This window comes from Pteronotus mesoamericanus, unplaced genomic scaffold (genome assembly GCF_021234165.1).
Source record: "Pteronotus mesoamericanus isolate MK-2021 breed Mesoamerican mustached bat unplaced genomic scaffold, CSHL_Meso_final scaffold_54, whole genome shotgun sequence".
Lineage (NCBI taxonomy): Eukaryota > Metazoa > Chordata > Mammalia > Chiroptera > Mormoopidae > Pteronotus > Pteronotus mesoamericanus.
The window spans coordinates 16,997,349-17,022,516 of record NW_026555321.1 but is presented as its reverse complement, the minus strand read 5'-3'; the positions used below and the strand labels follow the sequence as shown (position 1 = coordinate 17,022,516).

Genomic DNA, 25,168 nt, shown 5'->3' with positions numbered 1-25,168 from the left:
ATAATGAAAACTTTTTCTCATTCTCAGCCTCTCTAGTCAGCAAATGATATTAACATTAAGACACTGCTTCTGGGCAAAGATCAAATCTAAGCCACAGTCAGAAAAATAAGGTCTAAAAATGAAGCCAAGGGTGTGAATGTAAAATTCATTGTCAAGACCTCAGAAAGCTGTAAAGCTGTGCTTCAGAGAACGCTTCTGTCTGACAAAATGCCTTGATGCCCAATAAAGATTTCAATAGTATGCCCCACAGTACCTTTAGCAGTTAGAGGTCAGGGATGCTACTAAACTTCCTATAGTGCCTCTCAACAACAAAGAATTAATTGGTCCAGAATGTCAATAATCCCAAGGTGGAGAAGGTCTGCATTTCAGTACATGAACCCAGAGGGCAGAAATGGTATTTATTTAATATTTAATCTCTACCTCCTTCTGAATAACATTTAAGATAAGTCACTCATGTTTCCATCTCCAATATGCCTCACAGAGTGCTTTGATACAGACAGTATTTGGTAAATACTTCTTGAATTGAAAAAGTGTTAAATCAAGGTAAACAAGATTGATATGAAATATTTGGAGTAGTGCTAGATCTGGAGTCTGGGGTATTATTTCTATTCTGGCTGTTAACAAGTTATATTTGCCCTTCATATTCTTTCTGAACGTTAACTTTCTACATTTGCAAAATAAAAGGTTTTACTAGATGACTATCAGCAACAGAAATGCCTAATATGGGTGCTGGGTACTAGGGAAGATGAAAATACAAAACATAAGAACTCAAGAACACATAGGAGAGAAAATAGATATTTTACAGATATTTCTAAAGGAAGATAATTAAAATAAAATGTCTACGACTTATAAAAGAAGAGACACAATTTCTTTATGAGGATCTTAGCTTGTAGAACAGTAGCTGGTATAGAGTAATTGCTGAAATAGTATTTGTTCAATGAATAAATAACCAGAAAAACCTAAAAACATACAATGCAATGAACAATGAAAATTAAATTTATGGACTCAGGGACTAGAGGTGGGTAGGTGAAGTATAAGAAAAGCCGGACTAGAGCGCTATTGTCTTTGTTTCTGTAGTTAATAAAAACAAAAGAAATGTATGGCTTTCATAGGCCATAAACTGGTAGTGAACACTAATTTTAAAAAGGCAAAGAAAAGAAAGTAGAAATCTGTTGTGGCAACATAGGGTAGCATCCAGCCCAAGAGGACAACAGAAAAAAATCTCCGAAAGTCTAAGTGGAAGGTAGGAGTTTGAAATCACCATACAGGTTAGAAGATAAAGATAGAACCGCTAGGATAACAGGAAATATCAAATAATGCATAAGGAGAAAGGGGAGGTATGGATGGAGTTTTGGGAGGTGGTAGCTCTCATCATATAAATAGATGCTTTCATCAAACGTTCTTCTAGTTCTCCAATGCCCTGAGTTACGTAGCAAGCCCTCTCTCCCGCTAACTCCCCCGACCCTCAAAAAAAAAAAAAAAAAAAAAAGGAGAAAAAAAGAACCTACTCTCTACTCATACCATAAAGGTGAAAATTTAGGGAAATGTATACATATGTATGTATGCATTTTAAGTGCAAGACATTTACCCCTGAGTACCAAAGTAATTCCAATTCCAACTCTGCAATGAAGTTCTGAGAAGACTATATTACACCACTGAACTGGCTATGCTTACTAGGGATATTTCAGGATGGGGTAATACCTTACCACCCACCACACTTTACCTTCTCATGATCAATATGTGAGCACACAACCATATACAGTGTTAAAAAAATATGGCTTAATCTAAAACAGGGGGATCTCAACAGCAAAAACTCTTCTGGTCAGCAGCTCCAGGTGGTACAACTGTGTTGCTGCTACATGTACCACTGCTCCCAAGTCCTGAAGACTAGGAGGAGCGTCAGGATGCTAATCACAGCACTACCAGCAGATTCTACTAAATTTTCCCTCAAATACTAAAAAATGTTTCAAAAGTTTAAAATATTCCATATGTTAGAATAAATGTATGGTGAGAATTTGCATGCTTAAATGGAACAGAAATGGGAAAATACACATTAAAAATAGGAGCAGCAGAGGAAAATACATATTTCTAAATAATACATGCAACCATAATCATCAAATATTTTGTTTTTACCTCAAATGTTGTCAAATGAGGAAGGACTACAGGCCATTTGACAGAAGAATGGTTTCTTATAATCCTGAAAATCTGTTTCCCCCTCCCCCCTTTAATATTTAAGAAACACACACACAGGTTGCTGACAACTCTTAGAGAGCGGCTTGTGTTGTAGTTTTCATTTTCTCGGCTGCGAACAAGTGCATATGTGAGGGCTGGTCGTGCATGCACAAGCATGTACTTTGCCTGCATTAAATAAAATCACAACACAACACCAAGTACATCCACTCATTCATGTGTGCCTGCAGTCCACCTCGAGGAGACTGAAAATATAAATACAAGCTGCTATTTTGGTGTGATCACACGAATATGGCAGCTTGTGTGTTTTTTTTCACTCTAACATTTTAACACTGGGCAGATTGTCTGCATTAACACACACCAAAATCAATTCTGCTCTGAAATTGCTTGTGAAATCTTCCTTCCCTGAGGAATTTCTTTTTTATTTAAGTAAGAAAATGGGCTTGGAGAAAAAAAGATACCAATTTAGGACATCTTAAATTTATAAAGTGTGACAATGAATTCATACTCTATGGAGTACTGACAGTATTTCTCTCAACATGGAAATTGTGGAGAAGATGGACTTTTAAACAAACAAACAAACAAACAAACAAAAGCCCCAAAAACAAACCAACAAGTTAACTTTGTAAAATCACTTTTGCGTATCACTAATAAAGAAAAAATTTTCAAAGTTGTCTCATTTTAGGCTGCCTATACAATGTAACATAATTAAATTTGACTAAAATCTCAGATAAGTATTGTATACTATAAAAAATTATGAACATTTAGTAAATCCTTAGCATAGGCCATATCTAAAAGTTCATTATCAAAAAGTAAAATGTAGACACTCATATACTATATAAAAATATAACAACAGTAAATTATCTACAGTGCTGGCCAACAGAGCTTTCATGTTCTATACCTATGCTGTCCCGTACAATAGCCACTAGCACTTGAAATGTGGCTACTATGAATGAAGACTTCATTTAAAATTTTTTATCTTAATTAATTTAAATTTAAATAGCAACATGAGCCTGCTGGGTATCAAATTGGATAGTGCATATCTATAGTTTTAAAGAGAATTTCAGCAATTATTAGTGAATCCACATAAAGAGCTAAAAATAACTGAGGAGACAGTTATAACTGAAAGTTTGCTTAAATAGATTGTTAGAAGCTTGGCCCATATGTAAACCATAAACAAAAGAAAGCATTAATTTGGAAAGTTAGGTTTTTATAGATCTAACCATATCATGGAGATTTAAGTAGGAAAGAATGGAATTAACTGATGAATGAGCTAGCTGTCTGAAGTGCTAACTCCAATAACCCTACAATAACCAGAAAAAAAGACAAAAAACTGAAGAATAGGACTAAAAAACCCAATAGACAATCAGATAAACTTTTAAATACAGTCCAAGTTACAATGATAACAGTAGGTTAAAGTATTTTAATCATTTAATGGAAGCTGGAGGGGGGAACACATTTGAAAAAGAGATGATACTATTTGGCAATAGCTTATAAATCTGTTAATTTGCAAATGATGTTATAAACACTATAACTATACTTTTAGAATAGGCCTTAATAGGCCAAATAACAGACTTCGTTGGCTTCTAATATGGAAATGATATTTTATTCTGAACTCAACACTTCCCGTCATTTTAAATAATATTGAATTTCATTTAATATTACAGCCTTTGAAGCATGAAAAAATTGGTTTGGAATGGACGATTCAAGTTCTGAATTAGAAATGCTGTAAAATGGAACTCCTTGATTTACCTTTTGATTATCAGCTTTTTCAGTAATAAAAATGAGAATAGTAACAACCTCATTAGGCTGAGATAAAGAACAATTAATTGAAATGAATACAAAACCCTTTGAGGCAAAAATGGGTTAGTAGAATAAAAGAATATTAAAATTAGTTGAAAGAGGAGATAATATTTAATACAGTGACATATTCAGATCAAATAAATTCAATAATAATGGCAACAATGCAGCTCATGGGATGAAATTATCTTGTTTAAACTAAGGATAGAAGGCTGATAATAGTATTTTTTTTCAAGTGTGCTTATATCTCTGAAGACTGAAAAGGTTAAAGATTATAATTACTAAAATAGAACAACCGATCGTAAGTGATAAGATTCACAATCAATGAGCATTTCTTAACATCAACTAGACTCTAAACAGTGAGCCAATAACAAAATTAGGGCCATGCCCTATGGGGATTTACCATCAGGTTTCATAGGTGAGAGCTGCGTTAACACCAGAGTTCTTGTACATACTGTTTCTATTATATCACCAGTTATCTTGGACTACAGCCTTTTTTTTTCTTGCTTTCTCTATTAGATTTTGAGCTTCTTAAGGGTCCATGTCATATTTATCTTGGCATCTCCAGCGCCTAGCACCAGGAGGAGATTAATATGAATATATTGGCAGACTGAACACCTTGGCAAGTCTAAATAAATAAAAGACCAAACAAAATTAAGTCATATTATGAAAAAGTTATTAAGAGGGAGTGGTGAGGGGGAAGGGGAAGAGAGTATAGGGGAATAAATTGTGATGGAGGGAGACTTGACTTGTGGTGGGGAACACACAATGTAGTGTACAGATGATGGGCTGTAGAATTGTGCACCTGAAACCTGTATAATCTTGTTAACCAGTGTCACTCAATAAATTCAATAAGAAAGAAAAAAGTTATTAAGAACATTCTACTAGAACACAGAATAGGCAAAAATATTTCCAGCTGTCAAGACTGGAAAATGCTCCATTAACGGATTGGTGGTGAACTTAGGCTTTGAAGGATGAATTGTCAGGAACCCAACAGGGAGGAGTGGGGTTTAGTAGCATCCCCAAAGCCAAGTGATAAAAAACATGGAAAATGGAAAGCAAAGCCTGTTCTGGGAATAATGCCTTAGCACTGACCTGAAAGGGAGCTGTGGAGGGACTTCGGGTTTCTTGCTCTGCTTATGAGGGGTCTAGACTTTGCCTCTCCATCCAGCAAGTAAAAAGCTGAGTGACTGAAAATGAGGAACTCTTCTTGGATCCATAAGAATGGGGAAGACACAGGGAAAAGTGTTGTCCCTAAGACTGGAAAGAGAGGCAAATACAGGGAGTCACAACTTACTAGAGAGACTCACAGCTGGAACCAGTGCAGGGGCAGGAAAGCAGGAACTGTAATTGACAAGTTCCTGGGAGCTCATTGTAAACAACTCTGCCAGGTAAAAACTCCAGGTGGACCCAGTCATAGCGGGGCCTAACAATATTGTGAGATTTACTTCTGGGACATCACCAGGTTCTCACAGCAATATCAGAGAAAAATCCCCTCAGCTTCCATCGGGGGAAGGGAAAGGGAACCACTGTGAACACAGCATTCTGTTCTTCTTAACAAGGCCTGCCCTCAGGAAAAACTAGTTAACCAGAGCCTAGCCTGCTGGGGTGTTATCAGAGCCTAACTGACTGGACAGAAGAGAGAAATACCTGACTTCAGCAAAGTCCAGCCATCCTGTCCCATCTAAGCAAGGGGTGGGAATGTTGTTGTTGAGACTGAGAAACACTTGGGAAGGCCAGAGTCCAGAGGCACAGGCTCACTAAAAGGCTGATACTTAATCATAGCACTACAGAACACTTCCTCTCCCCATCATTGTATCACCGTATTACCAAAGACCTATTTATAGCAGTTCCTTTTACCCATACATTATGTCTATCAAGAAAAAATTAGAAGACATAGCAAAAGGCAAAAAGCACAATTTGAAGAGAAGAAACAAGCATCAGAACAAGCCAAGGCAGATATGCTAGAATTAAGAGTTCAGGAATTTTTAAAAAGTATGTTAATTATGTAAGGGGGGGAGATCTCCCTACCCCCAGAAATGAGGAGGGGTGGAGAAGCACCGAAAATGGTGCATGCATGTGTCACCCGGGCAACCGGGACAACCTGCGCATAACACAAAAGCATGTAACGCTGGTGCCAGAAACCAGGAAGGTGACTGGATGGGAGGGACTAATCCTCCCAACCACTCCACCGCGTGGGGGATTATGCGGGGTCTTTAAACGGTGGAGCGCCCTCAAATGGAGTGCTATCAATCCCCCATCTGCTGGCTGGTGGGTCCACAGCTGGGGGCTGAGCTTTCCTGAGCCTGGGACCCAACAGGAGGAATTCCGAGTGCCCCCTGCCATAGCACTCCAAGATCTGCCTGTCTGGAAGCCAGCAGTCTCCAGGTAGGAGGGAAGGGCAGGAGGCTCCGGAGGAGGGAATGAGGTAAGTGAGGACAGCAGTCTCAGGAGGCTTGGCAGGTGGACTCTGAGAGGCTTGGGCTGACAAATCCCCTGCCGCTACAAAGCAGGAAGCTGTGGGGCTACTGCCCACCCACGGCCCACGCTTCCAGCTCTGGATGACAAGCTCTGTGCCCTTTCCCAAGAGGGAAGCCATAACGACTGCAGCGTACCCGCTGCCCATGCCTCGGACAAGGGCCCAGCAAGCCCTGCACCACTTCTCAGGCAAGAAGCCATGGTGGCTACTGCCTGCCTGTGAGCCAAGGCCCCAGTGCAGCCAGGGAGGGTCAGGTGCCATGCCCCTCCCGGAGCACTTCTGCCCTGACTTTGAGCACTGCAGGTCCTGGGAGGTGGCCCCATGACAAGCCTTGCCCCACCCCCTGTGTGTGACCCTGTGGAAAACCACCGCAGGAGCCACCAACCAGCAGCTCACTCGTTCTTCTGACAGCAGGAGTGGTGTTGGGCACAAAGAAATCTAATATACATTATTAGGAATCTCTCTCTCTATATATAAATTCCATTTTTCTTTCTACTGGACTCTGTCTCAAGAGTTATTGCCTATGGGTGGCAGGCAGTGGGACCCCACTGGCTGTTCTGTTATAGTAATGGCACCCACTGTGAGGCCCTAGCCACTTGTGGCAGGTGGAGCCCCACCAGGGTGTGGGACCGTGGAGCTTCCCAGTTGCTGTGAGTTCCTCTGCACAACCATGGTGGCAGGGGGTGGAGGGGTGTCGGCCACCTAAACACACCTGACAGGTGGAAAGAAAATCTGGGAACGAGGAAGGTTCACCTGAGTTTTAGGGCTGTGAACTGGAGTCCAGTGAGAACCAGCCATTTCTGGGGAGGCCATTGCTTGAGTTCAATGATTGTGAGATTGGCTGGCAGAAAAACTTGCTTGTAAGCATTTGTTATAATAATGGATTGGTGGATGCCAGTTTCCTCTGTATGTTCCCATGTTGCCTGACTTCTTTTGGTCATAAGGTTGGGACTGTTGTGTATCTGGGCCAGCAGGGGCCCTTCTGGGTTGGTTCCTGGAGGGAGCCCACTGGATAGAATTTTAGCAGACTTGGGAACGTATAGCCATTATCCAATATCCAAGGATGTACTGGTTTATTACTGTAATATTGTGTGGCTTACATATCTTTTGGATCGTGGGGAAAGGTGGCCCATGAGTGGTTCCCTAGTTAACTATGCTATTATGGAACTGGAACAGTATTGCCAACAGTTGCATAAATGGGATGAAATCCATTATGTCAAGGAATTTATAGGATTGCATAGTAGGATTTCACCAGAGACAGAGGTCTGCTTAATGGTGCAGAGAAGGCAAGGAAGAAAATGAGAATGAGGAAATGGGCCTCATTAATGCCCTGAACTCAAGGGAACTCAAGGTTCATAGCAAGAGGACCCCCTCCATCGCCTTTCCTACCGCAAGCTACCCCCAAAATAGAGCCCAAAGAGGCAATGGCCCTGCCCCTCTATGATGAAGGATGAGTCTGTCCCTTGAAGACCTGTCAGGGCACCCAGTTTGGCCATGGAGCCTCCCTATCTGGAGCAAGGCAAGGCAGTTTCCTTTGAGACAATATCCCAGAGGTGGAGTAAATCAGGAAGGCCACATGCTGGCTACTATTGGGCTCATACTCTGTTCTCCACTTCAGACTTACTGAATAGGAACAATTCCAACCCCTCATATAGGGATGATCCTCAAAGAATGGCAGATCTTACTGCCTCCATCTTTGTCACTCGTCATCCAACATGGGCAGATACACCAGCTCTCCTCAATATCTTGTTAATAACGGATGGGAGACAGCTGGTTATAAACTAGGCTCATGAAGAGGCTCAATGTCTCCACCAAGAGAATCCCAATGGGATTCCCAACCCAACTGGGAGAATTCTCTTGACAGAGCCTGATCAGAATCCATATGGTGGGGACCTAGCCTTCCTGGAACATTACAGAAAGTGCATACTGGAAGGGCTTAAGAAAGGGGTGCCTAAACAAAAGAGCCTGAATATGATACAGGCCCTTTAGCAAAAACCAGATGAGGACCCTTCTGAATTTTTACAGAGGATCTATCAGGCCTACGGAAAGTACACTGATGCTCATCTGCAGGTACCAGATAATGCAGGGATGATGAACAAGACTTTCATTGGGCAAAGTGCCCCAGATGTCAGAAAGAAACTCCAGAGATTAGATAGGGCACTGGGAATGAATCCCTCTCAGCTGGTAGACATAGCCAGTGCCTGGGAACCAAAGAAGATAAAGCAGGGCACTATGTTCTTGGAAACACGGTGGCAAGACTTAAGGAAGAGGCAGGACCCTAAAGAGAAAAAGAGAGGCCCAATAGGTGCCAATCAATGCAAGGAGGCCTATTGCAAGGAGGTAGGCCATTGAAGAAAGGAGTGCCTGAAATTCAAAAGGGAAAGTAGGGATGGAAACTCTTGCCAGGGAATGCTAAAATGACAAGGGGAGTCTGATGATGAATGAAGATGCCAGGTGTCCCCTTGGACATCTCCCAACTTTTTACTATATCCCCACAGGATCCCTGGATACAGTTGATGGTGGGGAACAAGCGATTTGATTTTTGTGTAGATATGGGAGCTACATATGCAGTGCTCAGTAAAAGAGTAACCAAGAAAAGTTCAGATACAGTAATGGTTACTGGAATGACTGGACAATTACAAAAACAGGCATTCCTTCAACCTCTAGAATGTTAGCTTGAGGATGAAAAGATCGTGCATAGTTTTCTCTAAATGCCAGACTGCCCTATCCCATTGCTGGGGTGAGACTTACTTTGCAAATTGCATGCCTAAATAACTTTTTCTCCTGAAAAGCAGCAACTATGTATAGAGGTTATGATGGAACATTCTCTCCAACTCCAGGCACTCCTGACTTCCCCAGAAGGTCCTGAAGTGAACTCTTCCCACCTGAGAGCTATGAACATGCCAATCAAACCATTTGTGCTGATGGAACCCCAGGTAAAGCAGTTAATGTCCAACCCATAAAAGTCAGCCTTAAAGAGGGGGCTGCGGACCCTATGGAAGAAACAGCACCTCCTCAAAAAGGAGACTTTAGGGGGGATTCAGCCACTATTGCAGAAATTCTTAAAATCAGAACTAATTCGGTCATGCCAGTCTTCCTATAACACTCCCATTTTGCCAGTCAAAAAGGCTGACTTGGATCAATATTAATTTGTACAAGAGCTTAGAGCTATAAATGACATTGTTCAGGACATTCATCTGACAGTGCCCAACCCCTATACTATGTTGACTACGGTGTCTGGAGATGGCAAATGGTTTTCAGTCCTAGAAATGAAGAATGCCTTTTTCTCCATCTCATTAGATGAACAGGCTCAACTACTACCATTCGGGACCTGAGAAAGGTTGTCTGAGTGACTGATCAGTGAGGCCAGTTGGTGGGAGACAAGATTCTAAGGTTAGTTTTAGTACCATCCTATTTTTTATTTTTGGAAGTCTGTTTTTTATTTTGAATATTTTTGTTTGGTTTATGTTTTGAAAAGAAATTGAGTTTTTCCAGGGAGAGTTAAAACTTCACACCAAGTGGAAAAGTAATGAAAGGTATAAGGCATGGAAATGCAATTTTGGTAGATATTGGAAGAACAAGGATTTTTCATTTGCTTTGCATTTTTCTCCTATCTGATCCCTCTGGAATTTGGCATTCTTAATGAGTAAGGATATAAAATTTCCTTTGTATGAAACTAGTAAGACTGGTTTCAACTAATAGTTTTAATAACCAAGAATTTGACTGGAATGTCATGCCTGAAGAACGCATGCCTGGGCTCTGGTTGTTACTAGAAAGCCTTGAGAAACTAAGATTCACTTTGGAAGCTAACAAAAGCCCACTGGAAAAATGTCTTGGTACTTTGTTTGGTCATGCGGTTCATGGTAGTCTTTCCAGGGAGGGAATAAAGGTTACTTTCCTGAATGATGGCGAGGAGGAACCTTAACACACAATGAGAACCTCAAGGACTTGAGGAATACAGGTACTGCAGGCAAAGCCAATGGCCGTTGAGGACTTGACTTCTATATCCTGAAGGGCTGTAGAAGGGTCAATCTGAAGGTTATTTGTGAAAGTTGCAGCAAAGCAGACTTTAAAAAGCCTATGTGTTCAGTGCTGGTCTTGTTTTTATGCAAACGATGAGGCAAAATTGAAAACTATCAGTCTTTTTGAGGTCAATGAGGATAATGAGAGGGAGAAGAATCAAGGTTTTAAGGAAATTCACAATGCTTACTCATGATCATTGGACTCTAGTACAGCTGTCTTCAAAGTGTCTTTTCACATGAGAGTTGAACTGGTTTCACCTGATGTTATCAAATTGTCACTGTTTAGTATCCTGCCAGCAAAGGCCTTGCAACTGAATGTCTTCTCAAAAGACAGTCCTGTGGACTCAGAAAAGGTGTAGGCCACACTTGAGAAGCCCATCTGCATCACCACCTTCTGGGACTCAACAGTTTGGTTGGACTAAGCTGTTGAGTTGGTGAAGTGTGGGATGGCCTATCAGCTGTGCTTTAAAACTGCTTTCTTTCCTGCTTTAATAGTTTGGACAGAAAAGGTCCAGGAGTGTTTAAGGGGGGAATCTCAGGATAGTCCGTTAAGCTCGATTTGAGTATAGTAGGCAGTAAGGCTTCAGACAGGTATGACATGCTTCCTCCAAGGAAGCCACACTTTCCTCCAAGGAAGCCATTCTTTCTCTTAATCAGGGACACTGTAGAATTAGTCCCTACCTTTTTTAATTAATTGGTCTAGTTTTGATTGTGCCTTCTAACCTGCTTGCCAAAATTGTCACCTCCAGAACACAAGGATGCCAACTCATCCAGTAATGCCATCCTTTCGAAATTGCACATGCCACTTTTTGGGGACAACTAACTAATCTGGATTTTGCAAGATCCCTCTCCCTTGTGTGAAGGTTCCCCTCCACTCCAGACCCCTTTTGTTAGGTAGAGATCACTGGACGAGGAGATAGGTAGGACTATGTTCTTTGGTCAGCAGTAAGTAGTTACAGAAGAATGAGACTTTTGTCCATCTGGCCTCATAAGATTACAATTGCCCAGAGTGTTACACTGAAACTGTATAGGGGAACACCTCCCAGAAATGGAGAAGGGCAGAGAGGTGCTGAAGATAGTGCATGCATCTGTTGCCCTGGCAACTGGTACAATGCCCACATAACACCAAAAAGGCATGCAACACTGGCACCAAAAACCAGGAGAGTGATTGGATGGGAGGGTATGTCCCATCCCACTTCATCCCCTGCCATCCACTTCAATGCACAGGAGATTACGGGAGGTCTTTAAAAGATGGAACATGTGCTAACAGCGCTTTCACTCCCCCATCCCCTAGCTGGTGGATCTGTTCTGGATGAGTTCTTTAGAGCCAGGGACCCAGTGGGAGGGATTACAAGTGCTCCCTGCCATAACGCTCCAGTACCTGCCTGTTGGGAGCCATTAGGCTTTGGGTAGGAGGGTGGGGAGAAGGCTTGGGAGGAGGATGGGGGGAGGCTAGGGTGGTGGGCTCCAGGAGGCTCAGCTGGTGGACTAGGAGAGGCTTGGGACAACGACATGTCCTGTACCATGGCAGCTGCCGCCAACCCGTGGCCCACACCTCTGGCATGGCTCAGCAAGCCCCATGCCCCTCCCTCAAGCAGGAAGCCGTGGTCATACCTCTGGCACGAGGACAACAAGCCCAATACGCTTCCTTCAAGTGGGCCAGTTGGCTATAACCCCAGTGCAGTCAGAGAGAATCAGGCCCCAAACCCTTCCCTGAGCACTTCAGGTCTGACCCAGAGCACTGCAGATATTATAAGCAAGGCTGGTAAGAAGGGGGTGGTGGGGTGGGGAAAGGAAATTAAGGCCAGCAGGTTCTGGGAGGTGACCCAGCAATAAGTGAAGTGCCCCTCCTCTGCATGCAGAGCCACAGGAAACCACTGCAGTAGCGACCACCAGCAGCTTGCTTGCTCCTCTGGTGGCACCAAGAAATCATATATATATTATATGTATTATATGTATATGATTATATACATGTGATATATATCATACATGTGATATAAATCATATACATGTATATATATTATTTCATTTATATATATATTTCTGGCAGCACCAAGAAATTATATATATATATATATATTTCATTTTCTTTCCACTGGACTCTGATTCTAGAGTTATTGCCTATGTGTGGCAGGCAGAGGGACCCCACTGGTTATTCATTTACAACTATGCTAAGGGCTCTATAGAATATATACAGTAAGAGCATATAAGAACAGATGGGCAATGTAAGCGGAGAAATGGAAATCCTAAGAAAGAAGCAAAAAAGAAATGCTAGATTACACTGTAATAAATAAAGAATGCCTTTGATGGACATATTAATAGACTGAACCTGAGAGATGAAAGAATCTCTCGGCAAGAGAATATATTGAGTCCTTGGATACTAAAAGGCAAAGAGAACAATGACTAAAAACAAAACAAAAAAAAGAACAGAAAATCCAAGGACTGTGGGACAATTATAACAGGTGTAACATGCACATAATGGGAATATCAAAAGGAGAAGAAAGATATTAAGGAATAATAAATATTTGAAACAATAATGACTAGGAAATTCCCCAAATTCCCAAACCACAGATCCAGGAAGCTCAGAGAAAACCATGCCAAATAAAGGCCAAAAGAACTACACCCAGGCATGATATTTTCAAACTACAAATTAGTTAATTAAATAAATAAATAAAAAATAAGAAAAAGCTTTTAAAGAAGAGAAAAAACTCTTACCCATATCAAAAGATACAAATTACATCCAACTTCTCAAAAACCATGTAAGCAAGAAGAAAATGGAGTGAAATATTTAAAATGTTTAGAGGAAAAAAACCCCTAGAATTCTGTTCCTGTGAAATTATCTTTTGAAAAGTAGAAAAAAAATAGTCGTGAAAAAGACCAAAATAGAGAATTTGTTACCAGTAGACCTACCTAACAAGAAATTATTTAAAAGTTCTTCAGTGAAAAGAAAAATAACATAGGTCGGAAGTTCAGATCTACATAAAGGAGGAACATAAGGAGTATTTAAGTAAAAGTAAAATAAAAACATTGATTTTCCTAATTTTTAATTAACATAAATTGATCAAAATAATAACACCAACAGTGTATTCAACTATGTAGTTTGTGTGTGTGTATATACACATACATACATATGGGTGTGTATATATATGCTTACATATGTTTATGTATCAGTGAAAAATTGACAGAAATGATAAAGAAACAGGAAGGAGGAATTAGAATTATTTTGTTATTATAAGGTACATGCACTATCTGTGAAGTGGTATAGTGTTTTTTGAAAGTAGATTTGGATTAGTTGAAATGCATATTGCAAATTCTATGGCAACCACCAAAGTTAAAAAAGAAATACAACCAATATGTTAAGAAAAAATATAATAAAAATATTTTAGATAATATAAAATGCTCAATTTATACAATGAAAGGCAGAAAAAGAATAGAAGACAAAAACTGGAACAAAGAACAAGAGTAACAATATAGAAAACAATAACATATAATTGATAGTAATTCAGCTACATCTACAATCACTTTGAACATCAATGGTCTAAATATACCAATTAAAGACAGAGATTGTAAGCACGAATCAAAAAAAACAAGACCTGACTCTGTGTTGGCTATAAGAAACCCACCTTAAATACAGAGACTCATGTATTGCACATTGAAAATAAATGAATGAAGAACATACCATGCTAACACAAATTAAAAGATAAAAAGGTGCATTACATAATAATAAAGGGGTCACTTCTCTAAGAAGACACAATAATCATTATAAATGAGCCTAAGCAAAGAGCATCAAACTATTTAAGGGAAAATACTGCTAAAATTACAAAGAGAAGTGAGAGAATCCTCTAACATGGTTGGCAATTTCAACACCCCACAGTTAGAACTAAACAGATCTGGCAGGCAGAAAATCAGAAAGGACATAGTTGAACTCAACAACATCATCAATCAACTGGATATAATTGACATCTATACACTATATCAAACAACAGCTGAATACACATTCTTCTCAAGTTTACATGGAATAGTCACAACACAGACCACATCCTGGACCATAAAACACAACTTAACATATTTGACAGAATGGAAATCATACAATGTCTGCTCTGAGACCACAATGGAATTAAACTAGAAATCAATAACAGAAAGATAAATGGAAACCCTAAAAGGGAGCTGTGTGTGTTAAGCAAGCCCATTCTTCTGAAGACCACAGAGAGTCATAAAAGTTCAAGATTAAGCAAGTATTGTAACTAGAAATGTGCTTTGAGAAAATAGGGCTGTTACACGTGGATAGTACCAGAAGAGACAGGTAATAATAGATCCAAGAGGACAATTAAACAAGAGACTCAAGGTAGGAGGTAAAAAGAACCTGAAACAGCAGTACAAATGGAGCATAGGTGATGTGAGAAAACTATGTATAATGACTCCCCAATTTGTTTTAAAAATATAAAATGTATATCCTCAATCTATCTATTCTTAACCTTCTTTAGTTTGTCACTAACATTGCTTAACTTGAAATACTGCAAAAGAGTCATTTCTACCTTCACCTTCACCCCACTATCAGAGCAGCCAGAATTACCTTATTAGATATCACACCCCTGGTCACTACCCTCTAATGGCTTCCCGTTGCAATTAGAATAAAATCCAAACTCCCTACTGTGGTCTGTAGGACTGCTTGTCTGGCATTTGACCTCCTCTCAATTTCCCTACTTAAATTGCTTTCTTCCAGCCATACCTGCCTTCCCTTTGTTCCTCTAAATACTGAGCTTGTGTGAATTTTAACTGAGGGACATTTCCTCTGCCTGGAATGTTCTTCCCCTAGGTCTTCACATGACTGGCTATAAAAAATTTTTCACATCTCACCTCAAATGTCATCTTCTCAAAGATGCCTTTTCTGGTCACTAGTCCTAAAGTGGCCATCTACTCTAGCTATTCCATTACCTGTCTTTATCTTTTCACAGCAATTACCACCCTCTATAGTTACACTCTTTATCTATACATGCTTATGATGTCACCCCCGCCAACCCCCTACACTGAAATGTACATTCTGTGATAGCAAGACCTTGTCTGTCTTGTGCACCACTCTGTCCTCACATTGCAAAGGATCAGCCTGGAACAGAGTAGACAATAAATAGACCCTGTGTAACATTCACTGAGCTGTACTTCCTTTCTTCTCCTATTATATCATGAGCTGCCTTACAGATGGGATTGAAATCATGGATTTTAGATCACGTAGTGCCTTATAAAGAGACTGTATTATCTAAAGTAGTAAAAGTATTCAAGCTATTCAGTTTTGATTAAGCAGTTTGGTGGCTTTAAAATAAGAATGTCAGTCTTACCCTACAAGCTGTTACTTGCCACAAAATGTATAGAGAGATGGCAAGGAAACTTACTCTAAATGTGGACAGGGCCATAGGAGAGCCTTCTGGGAGAGAACATATGCAACCTCCTCCACCTATGCAATGAACTACAGGGTTTCTCTGAACCTTGGGTTTGCTACCTTAATTAAAATGTACCAGTGGAAGCAAGTTGTAAGGAAAACAATTAGCCATATATGTGAGACATACACACACACACACACACACACACACACATTTTTATAAGAAAAATGCATAGAAAATATGAAACTAAATAGTTACAAGAATACTGCTTTCAAAAAATAACACTTTCTAACACAGGAAAGCAAAAATGTTTGAGCTAAGTAACCAAAATGACGAATAGGCCTCCAGTGCCACTTCCCCCTTGACTTGGCTATCTGAGTTTTACCTTCCCCTTCTCTTGTTTGCTACTTCTTTTAACCAATGTGCCCGTGTGGCCCCTGAGTGTGTGCCTCTGCCCAGTGACATGGTTCCTCCATTTCCATCTAATGAGAGAGATAGATTATCATCCTTATTAGCCACTTCAAGCTGCAGTTGTCAAGTTCTCTAAGATAACTGCCTCACAATTCTTGAAAAAGAGATGCTTTTACTGCTTGGTTAGCAATATATACCTTGAATTTTGTTTTTAGAGGTGTGTTTTACTGCCATTGATGACCTAGTGTCTTAAATAACTGATGAGGAAATTTATTCTTTTTGTTTTATTCAATAAGCATTAATTGAGTGCCTCCTGTGCACCAACACAATGGCGTTTTACTTTCTGACATAGATACTGGGGACATCAAGCACTACCATCGCACACCTCTGAGAGTAGCTTCCCTGTAACTGGTTACTCCTGGTAACGGGATAACTCAGCTCATCAAAATGATTCCATACCTCCCGTCCCCATATTACTCTTGCCAATTTTATAAGATTTTGTTGTACTCTGAACTCATGATTCCTCTCAATTATTTTCATTTTAAAACAAACTTCATGTGTTAAATATGTTGAATAACCTTAACAGTAGCCCATGCCATCTGATTTTCCATGCTTGGACCTGGAAAGAGAGGAACATCAGAGAGCCAGGGGCCTTGACACTGTAATAGATCTAATGGGAGGCAGTTGAACTAAGAGTAGGCGGATAGGCAAAGCTACATAAGGCCTCCGAAGAAGGCACCAGAGGCATATGACTTTGCATACACAAGGCTCACCCTAGACCCCCATGATTAATTCAAATTTATTAACATGTATGTGATTATTTATAATTTAAAGTATAAACATATTCATTTATAACTATTACAACATATACTCATTCATCTATAAAAATACTGTGAGGTGATTACTGTCATCCCCCTTTTATAGAAAAGGACACAGAGGAGAAAGACATTCATTGAAAGTAATTTGCCCAAGATTATAGCATACGTTGCTAGAACTTACTCTAGGCTCTTCCTACACGAATTCCATGTACTTCTCACTACTCAACTCAGAAAGATGAAGTCAATGTATAAAAAGTTATGGATATTGACTATATGCTAAATAAGAAACTACTTTTTCACATGGTAAATATTGAGTAGACTGAGAGAAGAGGTTGTTTGCAAACCTCAATGGCTTCAAAATGAAGAGAAATAAGGAGGGTAAAATTAATAGTTGTCATTTTAAAAGTAATTTGGCTAAAAAGGAATTCAGAGGTGTAAAGCAAAAGATAAATCTAACGATACAAAATATTATGAATACATAATATAACCTTAATTATAGTGCATGACTCCAAATAAATATTGGAAATTGAAAAATGATTAAATATTATTTTAAGAGTATCATATTATAAATACAATAATTTATTTTGAAAAAGGGCACACAGAAATCTGTATTTTAAGAATAGGAAATGATAGTTATTAGCAAAATCTGGCCAAAATAACTTTGTTATTAACAGAAGCTCCTCTATTGATTTTGTATTTTGCTAAAATACAAAAAGGTAACACTAATTTGAGTTATTGAAAGTAATTTATAAATAGTTCTACATACGTCCTTGTGACATCCTGGTCAATCATTGATCGAAGTTCTTTATCTTGGAAAAATTTGTTCCAAAGACTCTGAAATAAGGAGAACAATCTATTTAAAATGTTTTCATACCTTTGCTTGATTTTTATGATCTCAATTTAATAATTTAAATCATAACATTTATCTTTCTCTGAGTTATTTCACTTTGCAGATGGGAAACCTGAAATTAAAGTGATTTTTATTAAAATCTAGTTTACTCTCAGAAACATATCCTTATTCTAACATTTATTTTTCCAGTGATATTACTGTATATGTTTAATTTTTTCTGTTACCTATATAAAGTGAATGATACTTTTACTGTTATATACCTGCTACTTCCCATGACAACAACAAAAAGGTCTGCTTGGATTAGAGCAGGGCCACAGCCCAACTGGTCCCCACATGAACTTGACCTGAATTCCCAATACACTAAGAAAGATTTCTAATGTTTTTTTTTACAAAGCTTGGTCTTCTGTAGATTTTTATGTACTTTTCAAAATGTGAATTTTAGTAAAGTTTTAAATTAACAGTATTTTATGCTGCTATACCATGGACTACATTATAATAATTATATGTATCAGAGAAAAGAAATGTTAATGTTACATATTAACTGGAAAATTTTTCTGGTATCAGGGGAACTAGGATTTGGAGCAGAGCAGTAATTAAAGAAGTTATACAACACCTGTAAAGTAGTAATTATTCCTATTCTTCCTGAGAATATGAGTGAAGCTAGGCCTAATCTTTTCCCTGATTAAAAAGTTCTTCCTGGACTCAGTACAAATAGTGTCCTTTCTTCCTGTGAGTTAGTCCTACCAAGTGAACCCTCCTTTATTTTTATCATAAAGGGAGGTTTTCCTCCCTGCTCCCTACTACAATCATTGGTAAAACAGTTCCATCCTCATCGTAAGCTCTTCTATCTTGTCCTTAATTCTTACAGATTCCCTTGGGACTTCTTTGTAGTGCCATTCCACAGAAAAGATCATACACTTCCTACAACACAGTACGTATACAGCATGAAATAGTTTCCATCAGTTTTTAGGTGGGATAATATGTGTGGTTAAAAAAGGAGCTGCTTTTATGGTGACTGATAACCAGTCTGATAAACATACTAAAGACAAACTTTACCCCTTCATCCTGGGAAAGGGGATTGTTGATCATCAAGTCTTGCTGGCCAACCACCTTCCTTGGGTTTGTGATGTGCTGGTAAAGAAAGAAAACACACAAAGATCAGAGGCCACTGGACTTTAAAGCACATATTTGAAATCAATTATATTAATTAAAGTACAACTCACTATTTCTTTAATGTTGCTATACCATGCTCTTAATTCTTTACTTTTACTTATCCATTGACTTTTATCTTGAGGAAGAACACAAAGAAACAACTGTCAAGAAAAAAAAAGAAACTTTTGTAAAAATCATAAGAAGTAAAATGTGAAACTATGACAAGCAGAATCACCTGAAAATTGAAGTATTCATACTCCTGGTATTTCACATTCCTATCATCATTACAATTCTTGATAAATTATATTTGGAGATATATATGTATATGTAAGAAATACATATTTGGACAATTCAAAATGTGAACAAAGGCCAAAAAACAAAAACACAGAAAAACCACGAAGATCCCAAAAGCTTTACCACAAAATGGAATCAACCTTCTCTCCAAATTTATATTGAAAATGAACAAGAATGCATTGAGGTTCAAGTATAATTCCGATTTTACAGTCCTGAATTGTTATGCTAGTGAAATGGAGAAGTACTGTTTAGGGGTAAGAGAGGACATTAACAGGCATAAGGTCTAATTAGTAATTTCAAGGTTAAGATTTGTCTTAAATGAAGCGGTTAAAAGACAGAGAAGAGCAATCTGAGGACACAGCCTGAGAAGTGAAGTCATTCCTTTCACAGTAGAAAATTTAATTTATAACTAGCAATCTGCTTATAAAAATAACAAGCATTCTTAAAAAGACAAATCTGATTTAATTTAGCTTAATACAACATTAAAATAAATCTGGATTTGAGTTTATTTTCAGCAAATGAAGGATACTAAAAGTTAAACAACAAAGAATGGGGTAGGGGGGTGAGGCACAACTATTTGTATACAAATATACCATCAGCAGGTCTCCTGCCTTTAATGCCTGCATCTCACAGAAGAAAAATGTATTTTAATTATTAAATCTAAATTATTAAATCTAAAACTGTCTAATACCTCATGTTTCTTACTATCTTTACTTGTAGACTCTGGATGCTCAATGCATGCAAATCTACCCTAAAAAACTTTCAATATAAGTCATTTTAGAAATGAGACTAAACCTAAATTAATTTATTTTTTTTAAAAAAAAGGGACAATATTTCCGAGCAATTAAAAGAAAATTGCAGATTATTATTACCAGTTTTGGTAACCAATGGCCTTTCTCTTGGAAAGACATTAACTCAATTTCCTTCCACTTCTTGCTGCCCCACACTTTGTGTTTACAGTAAAGGAGACATAAAAATTCTTTTCTATCCACTATTTATGAAGAAAAAAGGGAGGATTACTAAAAGACAGCACAAGATATAATAGGAGCCTGAAAGTTAATCCCCTGTGCTCTGCCCAGCACCAGGGATCTCTGCAAAGCCTGTGGGGAATGTAAAGGTGTTGCTGCTTTGAATTCTGCAGCATCAAATGAGATGAAAAAACAGTTATTTCAAATCACTCCTTACCACCCCAGTTATTCAAAACTAAGGTGGTTCAACCTCATTAGTAAATGTCCTATGAAAGATAAACACGGATGGCCAAAAAACTGAAAGTCAAGTCTCTTGGAAAATTCAGTGATCCCCTGAATGGGTAGTCTTCCAGGGCATCAGGTAATGTGTTGATATACTGCAACCACAAACTGTAAATAAATATTTTCTTCTTACCTTCCAGCAAATGCTGCGGAACCTGCTGCTTCTCAGCTGCCCATTAATCCCCTTCTGCCTTATTGTTGCCAAGTAATTGTTGTTTACAAATAGTTCTTCCCATTCTTTCCTATATGCAAGAAACCAAAGCATGGGGATCCTTTTGTTAAAATTCTGCTGCTTGGAGAGAAGTGCTACAGGAAATTAATTTTAAATAAGTCTAAGAAATGCAACTTTTAAAACGTATAAATTTAGTTGTGCACTGTTTCTGAACGCATGGCTGTCTTTTTGGACAGAGTTCTTCTGTAGATTTAATGAATATGTAGATCGCTATAATTATGCCAGCTACTGAAATTCATAATGTCTATGGAGGCTATTCCATTCCCTCTAAAATGTTGGTAGTGCAGTTCAGTGAATAGACAAGATAAAAAATGAATATTAATACAAGCTTATGACTGCTTTAGCCATTGACAAAGATATACATGCTCCAAAAAATACACAGCAAAAAAGAGTGTATTGTTGATTTCATTGGCTCGACACATGAAATATCTGTTTAAATGAACCCATTTCTCCTTTATGTCAGGCTGGGCGGGTAAATATAACAGAAGACGACTTTCTATAACTTTTAGTGCTATTTACTATTAAAATCTCTGCAACTTCTTTCTACATGATCAGTTTTAAAATTTTAACAGGTGCAGGCAAATTTGAAAAAAAATCAAAAAATTAAAAAGCCTCACTGTAAAAACTGTTAAAGGCAAGCTTGAGTACCTTGCAGTACCTATGGCTGAGTAGATAAACAACTGAAATATGCCTCCCAGGCACGCAGACACCAGGGGCCTAACACCTGTGCCTCATTAATATACAAGTAAATCTGCTCTACTGGGAAACAATTGGAAATTAATTGTCCCAAACCATTTACTGAGTTTGAATAAAGGAAGTAGACTTATATTCCCGGCATCCTGTACCAAACTAAACATCAAGAATCATTTGTCAACAGTTGAGGCAACTGAATACAGCTTTATTAAATTTCTTTCAGATATCATAATGCTACAAGAGACGCATAATTTGAAAATTTCATATCAAAGCTAAAAGCCTGGCAACCTCTTCAGAGACTTTCTAAAAAAGAAGCCTCTAAAACCTCAGTCATCCTTCCACATATACATGCAGTTATCACTGACCAGACCCTGCATGTATACATTTTGAGAAAGGACAGCCTTGCACACTATGCTATCTTAGCCACAGGAATGTAACCAACTGTACACTTGAAGCTCAAAAACCAGGCTGTGGAGCACGCTGCATCTTCTCCAGTTTTCCCGAAGAGTTACTGAGACAATGGCATGGAATTCCCTACTGCCACAAGCAGGACAGCCTCTGGCCTCAGCCCGGTGCCATGACCCCCAGTCACATGAAGCCTCTGTCAGGAGGGCCTCATGGCTCAGTGTGCAGAGTGGGACACACTCCAGAAATACCGTCCTACCACTGCTCCATTGTAAGCTTCCTACTCTCTTCGCTCTATTCAGAAGAGAAATAGTACTTTATTTTTATTTTAATTTTCATTTGCGTCATTAAGGAAACTGAAAATTTTTTCATGCTTTTGGGTCATTTCATTTCTTCTTTTTTTTAAAAAAACCTTCCTTTCTTGTCTTTTGTCTATGTTAACCAGTATAGGATAGTGTATAGGAAGAGAGATATCAGTACCACATTCTGGGGTCAGAAAGACAGCCATGCATTCAGAAACAGCACACAGTTTACTAGCTGCTTAACTAGATGTGCAAGCATGAGCAAGTTACTTAACCTCACTGAGCCTGGTTTATCATCTGTAAATAGAATAACAATAGCATCTCCCTCTAAGAATTACTATGAGGATACAAATAGATGCCAGGCCCTCAGAAGGGTGCCCAGCATAACACAACAATAAATAAGTTAGTATTATTGTTAATATTATAATAATTCTTTTTATTATACTATGCCTTATCACTGGTCCAAGAGAGGGGTTTTTCATACATTGAAGACATCACACCTTTGCTTGCCATACATATGCATGTATTTTAACCCAATCATCTTTATTCTTCTCCACCCTGAAGCTTTTTAATTTGCATATAATATAAACCTAACATTAATTTCTCTTGGTGATCTTTCCATTGTTTTCATGCTTAAGTAGTCCTTAGCCACTCCAAGTTCAAAGAAATAGTCACTGAAATCTTAGAGTTTTAAAAATCACTTTAGTCTGTTTGTATTACCTATAATATTTAAAATACATTACCCATTTCCCAACAACCTCACCTATGTTATCCATCCCTCTTATTGTTCAGGTTTTGTTTTCATCCAGTTTTTAGTAATACTCAGAAACGAGATCAGTAGTCAGTACATAGGACATTACAGGAGTACATCTCAGAAACTCTATGTTTACACAGCTTGTGGTTTGTGAACACAAAGCACAGATTTCAAATGCTTTTTAAACCCAAGAGGAATCAGATTTTGTGCGAGACGATGCAGTTCTCCGGCCTGAAAACACCGATACATTCCAGATCAGAGAGGGAAGGGTGAGGCAATGATTCCCCAGCCTCTTGCAAAATCAGCTTCTATTCAAAGGTATTGTGAAAGTAGACACAGCTGGTGGCTAGATTCATTGCCATCTTGTGAAGTTCAGCAGCCTTTTAAGGTCAAGTTACACACTACTTATATAATGAAGGATAATAATTTGTTAGCTTAAATAAGATCCTGTGCCTTGATTACAGTGTTGGTAAAGAGAAAAGGAGACTGAGGCATATGAAATGGAAACACTCTCTCTGAAATTCACAATCATTTAAATTTATTCATGAGTACTTACAGTTCCAATTAGGGTATAACATCTCAAACTGATGAAGAGTTATAACAACAGAGTAACATTAAGGCCACAAGGTAACCTATTAAATTGTTTTTCTCTTCAATGGAATAGTGTTTTGTTACCAAACTGTGATACCAAATATATGTAACAAATGTAGAGTGCCTACTATATGCTTAAGACTTGGAGATATTTTTTAATAAGCATAAAGTCAAGGGGGAAGATGTATGTGCAAACCAATAAAATAATATGGTTAAGATATAGTACTCTGATAGTACAAAGGAGGGAAAAATAGTTTTATACCTAAATATTAAAACTCAGTCTAGAAAATAATAACTAGTAGCCTCATAAGCACTGACATGCTACATCCAAGAAATGAGCTGTCAGAGGTTCAAAGGACCCCAAAGAGCAAAATGTTGGAAAGGTCAGCACTTTGAGGGGAGCCGGACCGCTGAATTTGGGAGACAACATGGGGAAAGAATAGTAAGTATTGAGGGGCCATTGGTGAAATTTTCCATTTAATTAACAAAAAATAAAGGAAAGGTAGTTGCTAAACTTTGTCTTATAGTTTTAAAAATATATAGTGTACCTGTAATAGCAAATATTTCGCAATAATGCTATTGAAATGCTTAAAAATCCATGTCATAACACATCGATTTTAGATATATCACTTTTAACCTCTAAACAACACTCCTAGGGTGTCTATATTTAAACCTCTTTGTAAATGAGGAAAACTAAGGCTCAGAAAAATTAAATATGATGTCAAGAGAAAAAAAAGAAATGAGAATTAGCTTAAGCATCTTCCTGGAATAACGTGGAAGACAACACTGCAGGGGAATGTGATACTCCAGACATGGAAGACAAAAATTGCGCCTGGCAACAAGTGTGCCCTTATACTCTCTTCTTAGATTTTTAGTTTTTGAAAATAATATCCAAGGGTATAGAGAAAAATTTTCACCAGTTGAACTGGGAAGGTAAGTCAATAGCTGTTTTGTGTGGTTAAAGACTTTCTGGCATATTTAAATTTGTAAAAGCCTCAAATGGAACAGTTTGCGATCTGGGCTTTGAGGACCCTCCTGACATAGCACTACTGCCATCTAGTGGCAATTACTCTGCCTTGCAGGCACTGGGTCCCTGAAAACATAACCAGCATCTCACCAGAGATAGGCTGGTTTCCTTTCTCATGCCAATGTTAATGAGCGAGTAGTGGCTGCCTTGGAAACATTGTGCTGAGAAGAATTCTGAACCTACCTCTGTGCTCCTCAGAAAACACTGTTACTAATTTAAACTGCTGGCCATGAGCACTGCAATCATTTCTAAGTAAATGAAGTCAACTTTTGCAGCAGCAATTGATGCCTTCCCTCTAAGACCTAGTTAAGTAAGCCTCCTGCAAAAGTTTAAAAACAACAGCAACATAGAAATTAACTAGAATATGCACAGAATAAATACAGCTGATTATAAGGAAATATTTTTCATGTGTTTTAAGGTAATATTTTCCAAGCTATGAACATTAGTATAAAACTAGTTAAAACCTAAATATAATTATTTAGATACTTTTGTAACCTAAATAATGCAAAATTTTGTTAAAGTT

At 38.4% G+C, this 25,168-nt stretch overlaps 1 protein-coding gene across 1 annotated transcript in view; it reads right to left on the bottom strand.

Moving 5' to 3' along the window:
• Positions 1 to 25,168, bottom strand: part of TBC1D5 (TBC1 domain family member 5) — a 490,954-nt gene that overhangs the window by 201,183 nt on the left and 264,603 nt on the right. The window contains exons 7-10 of the mRNA XM_054595215.1: positions 20,775 to 20,883; positions 19,169 to 19,258; positions 19,002 to 19,076; positions 17,862 to 17,929 (exon numbers count right to left, since the gene is read on the bottom strand). Of these exons, the coding sequence (XP_054451190.1) occupies positions 17,862 to 17,929; positions 19,002 to 19,076; positions 19,169 to 19,258; positions 20,775 to 20,883 (342 nt within the window). The remainder of the gene's footprint in view (positions 1 to 17,861; positions 17,930 to 19,001; positions 19,077 to 19,168; positions 19,259 to 20,774; positions 20,884 to 25,168) is intronic.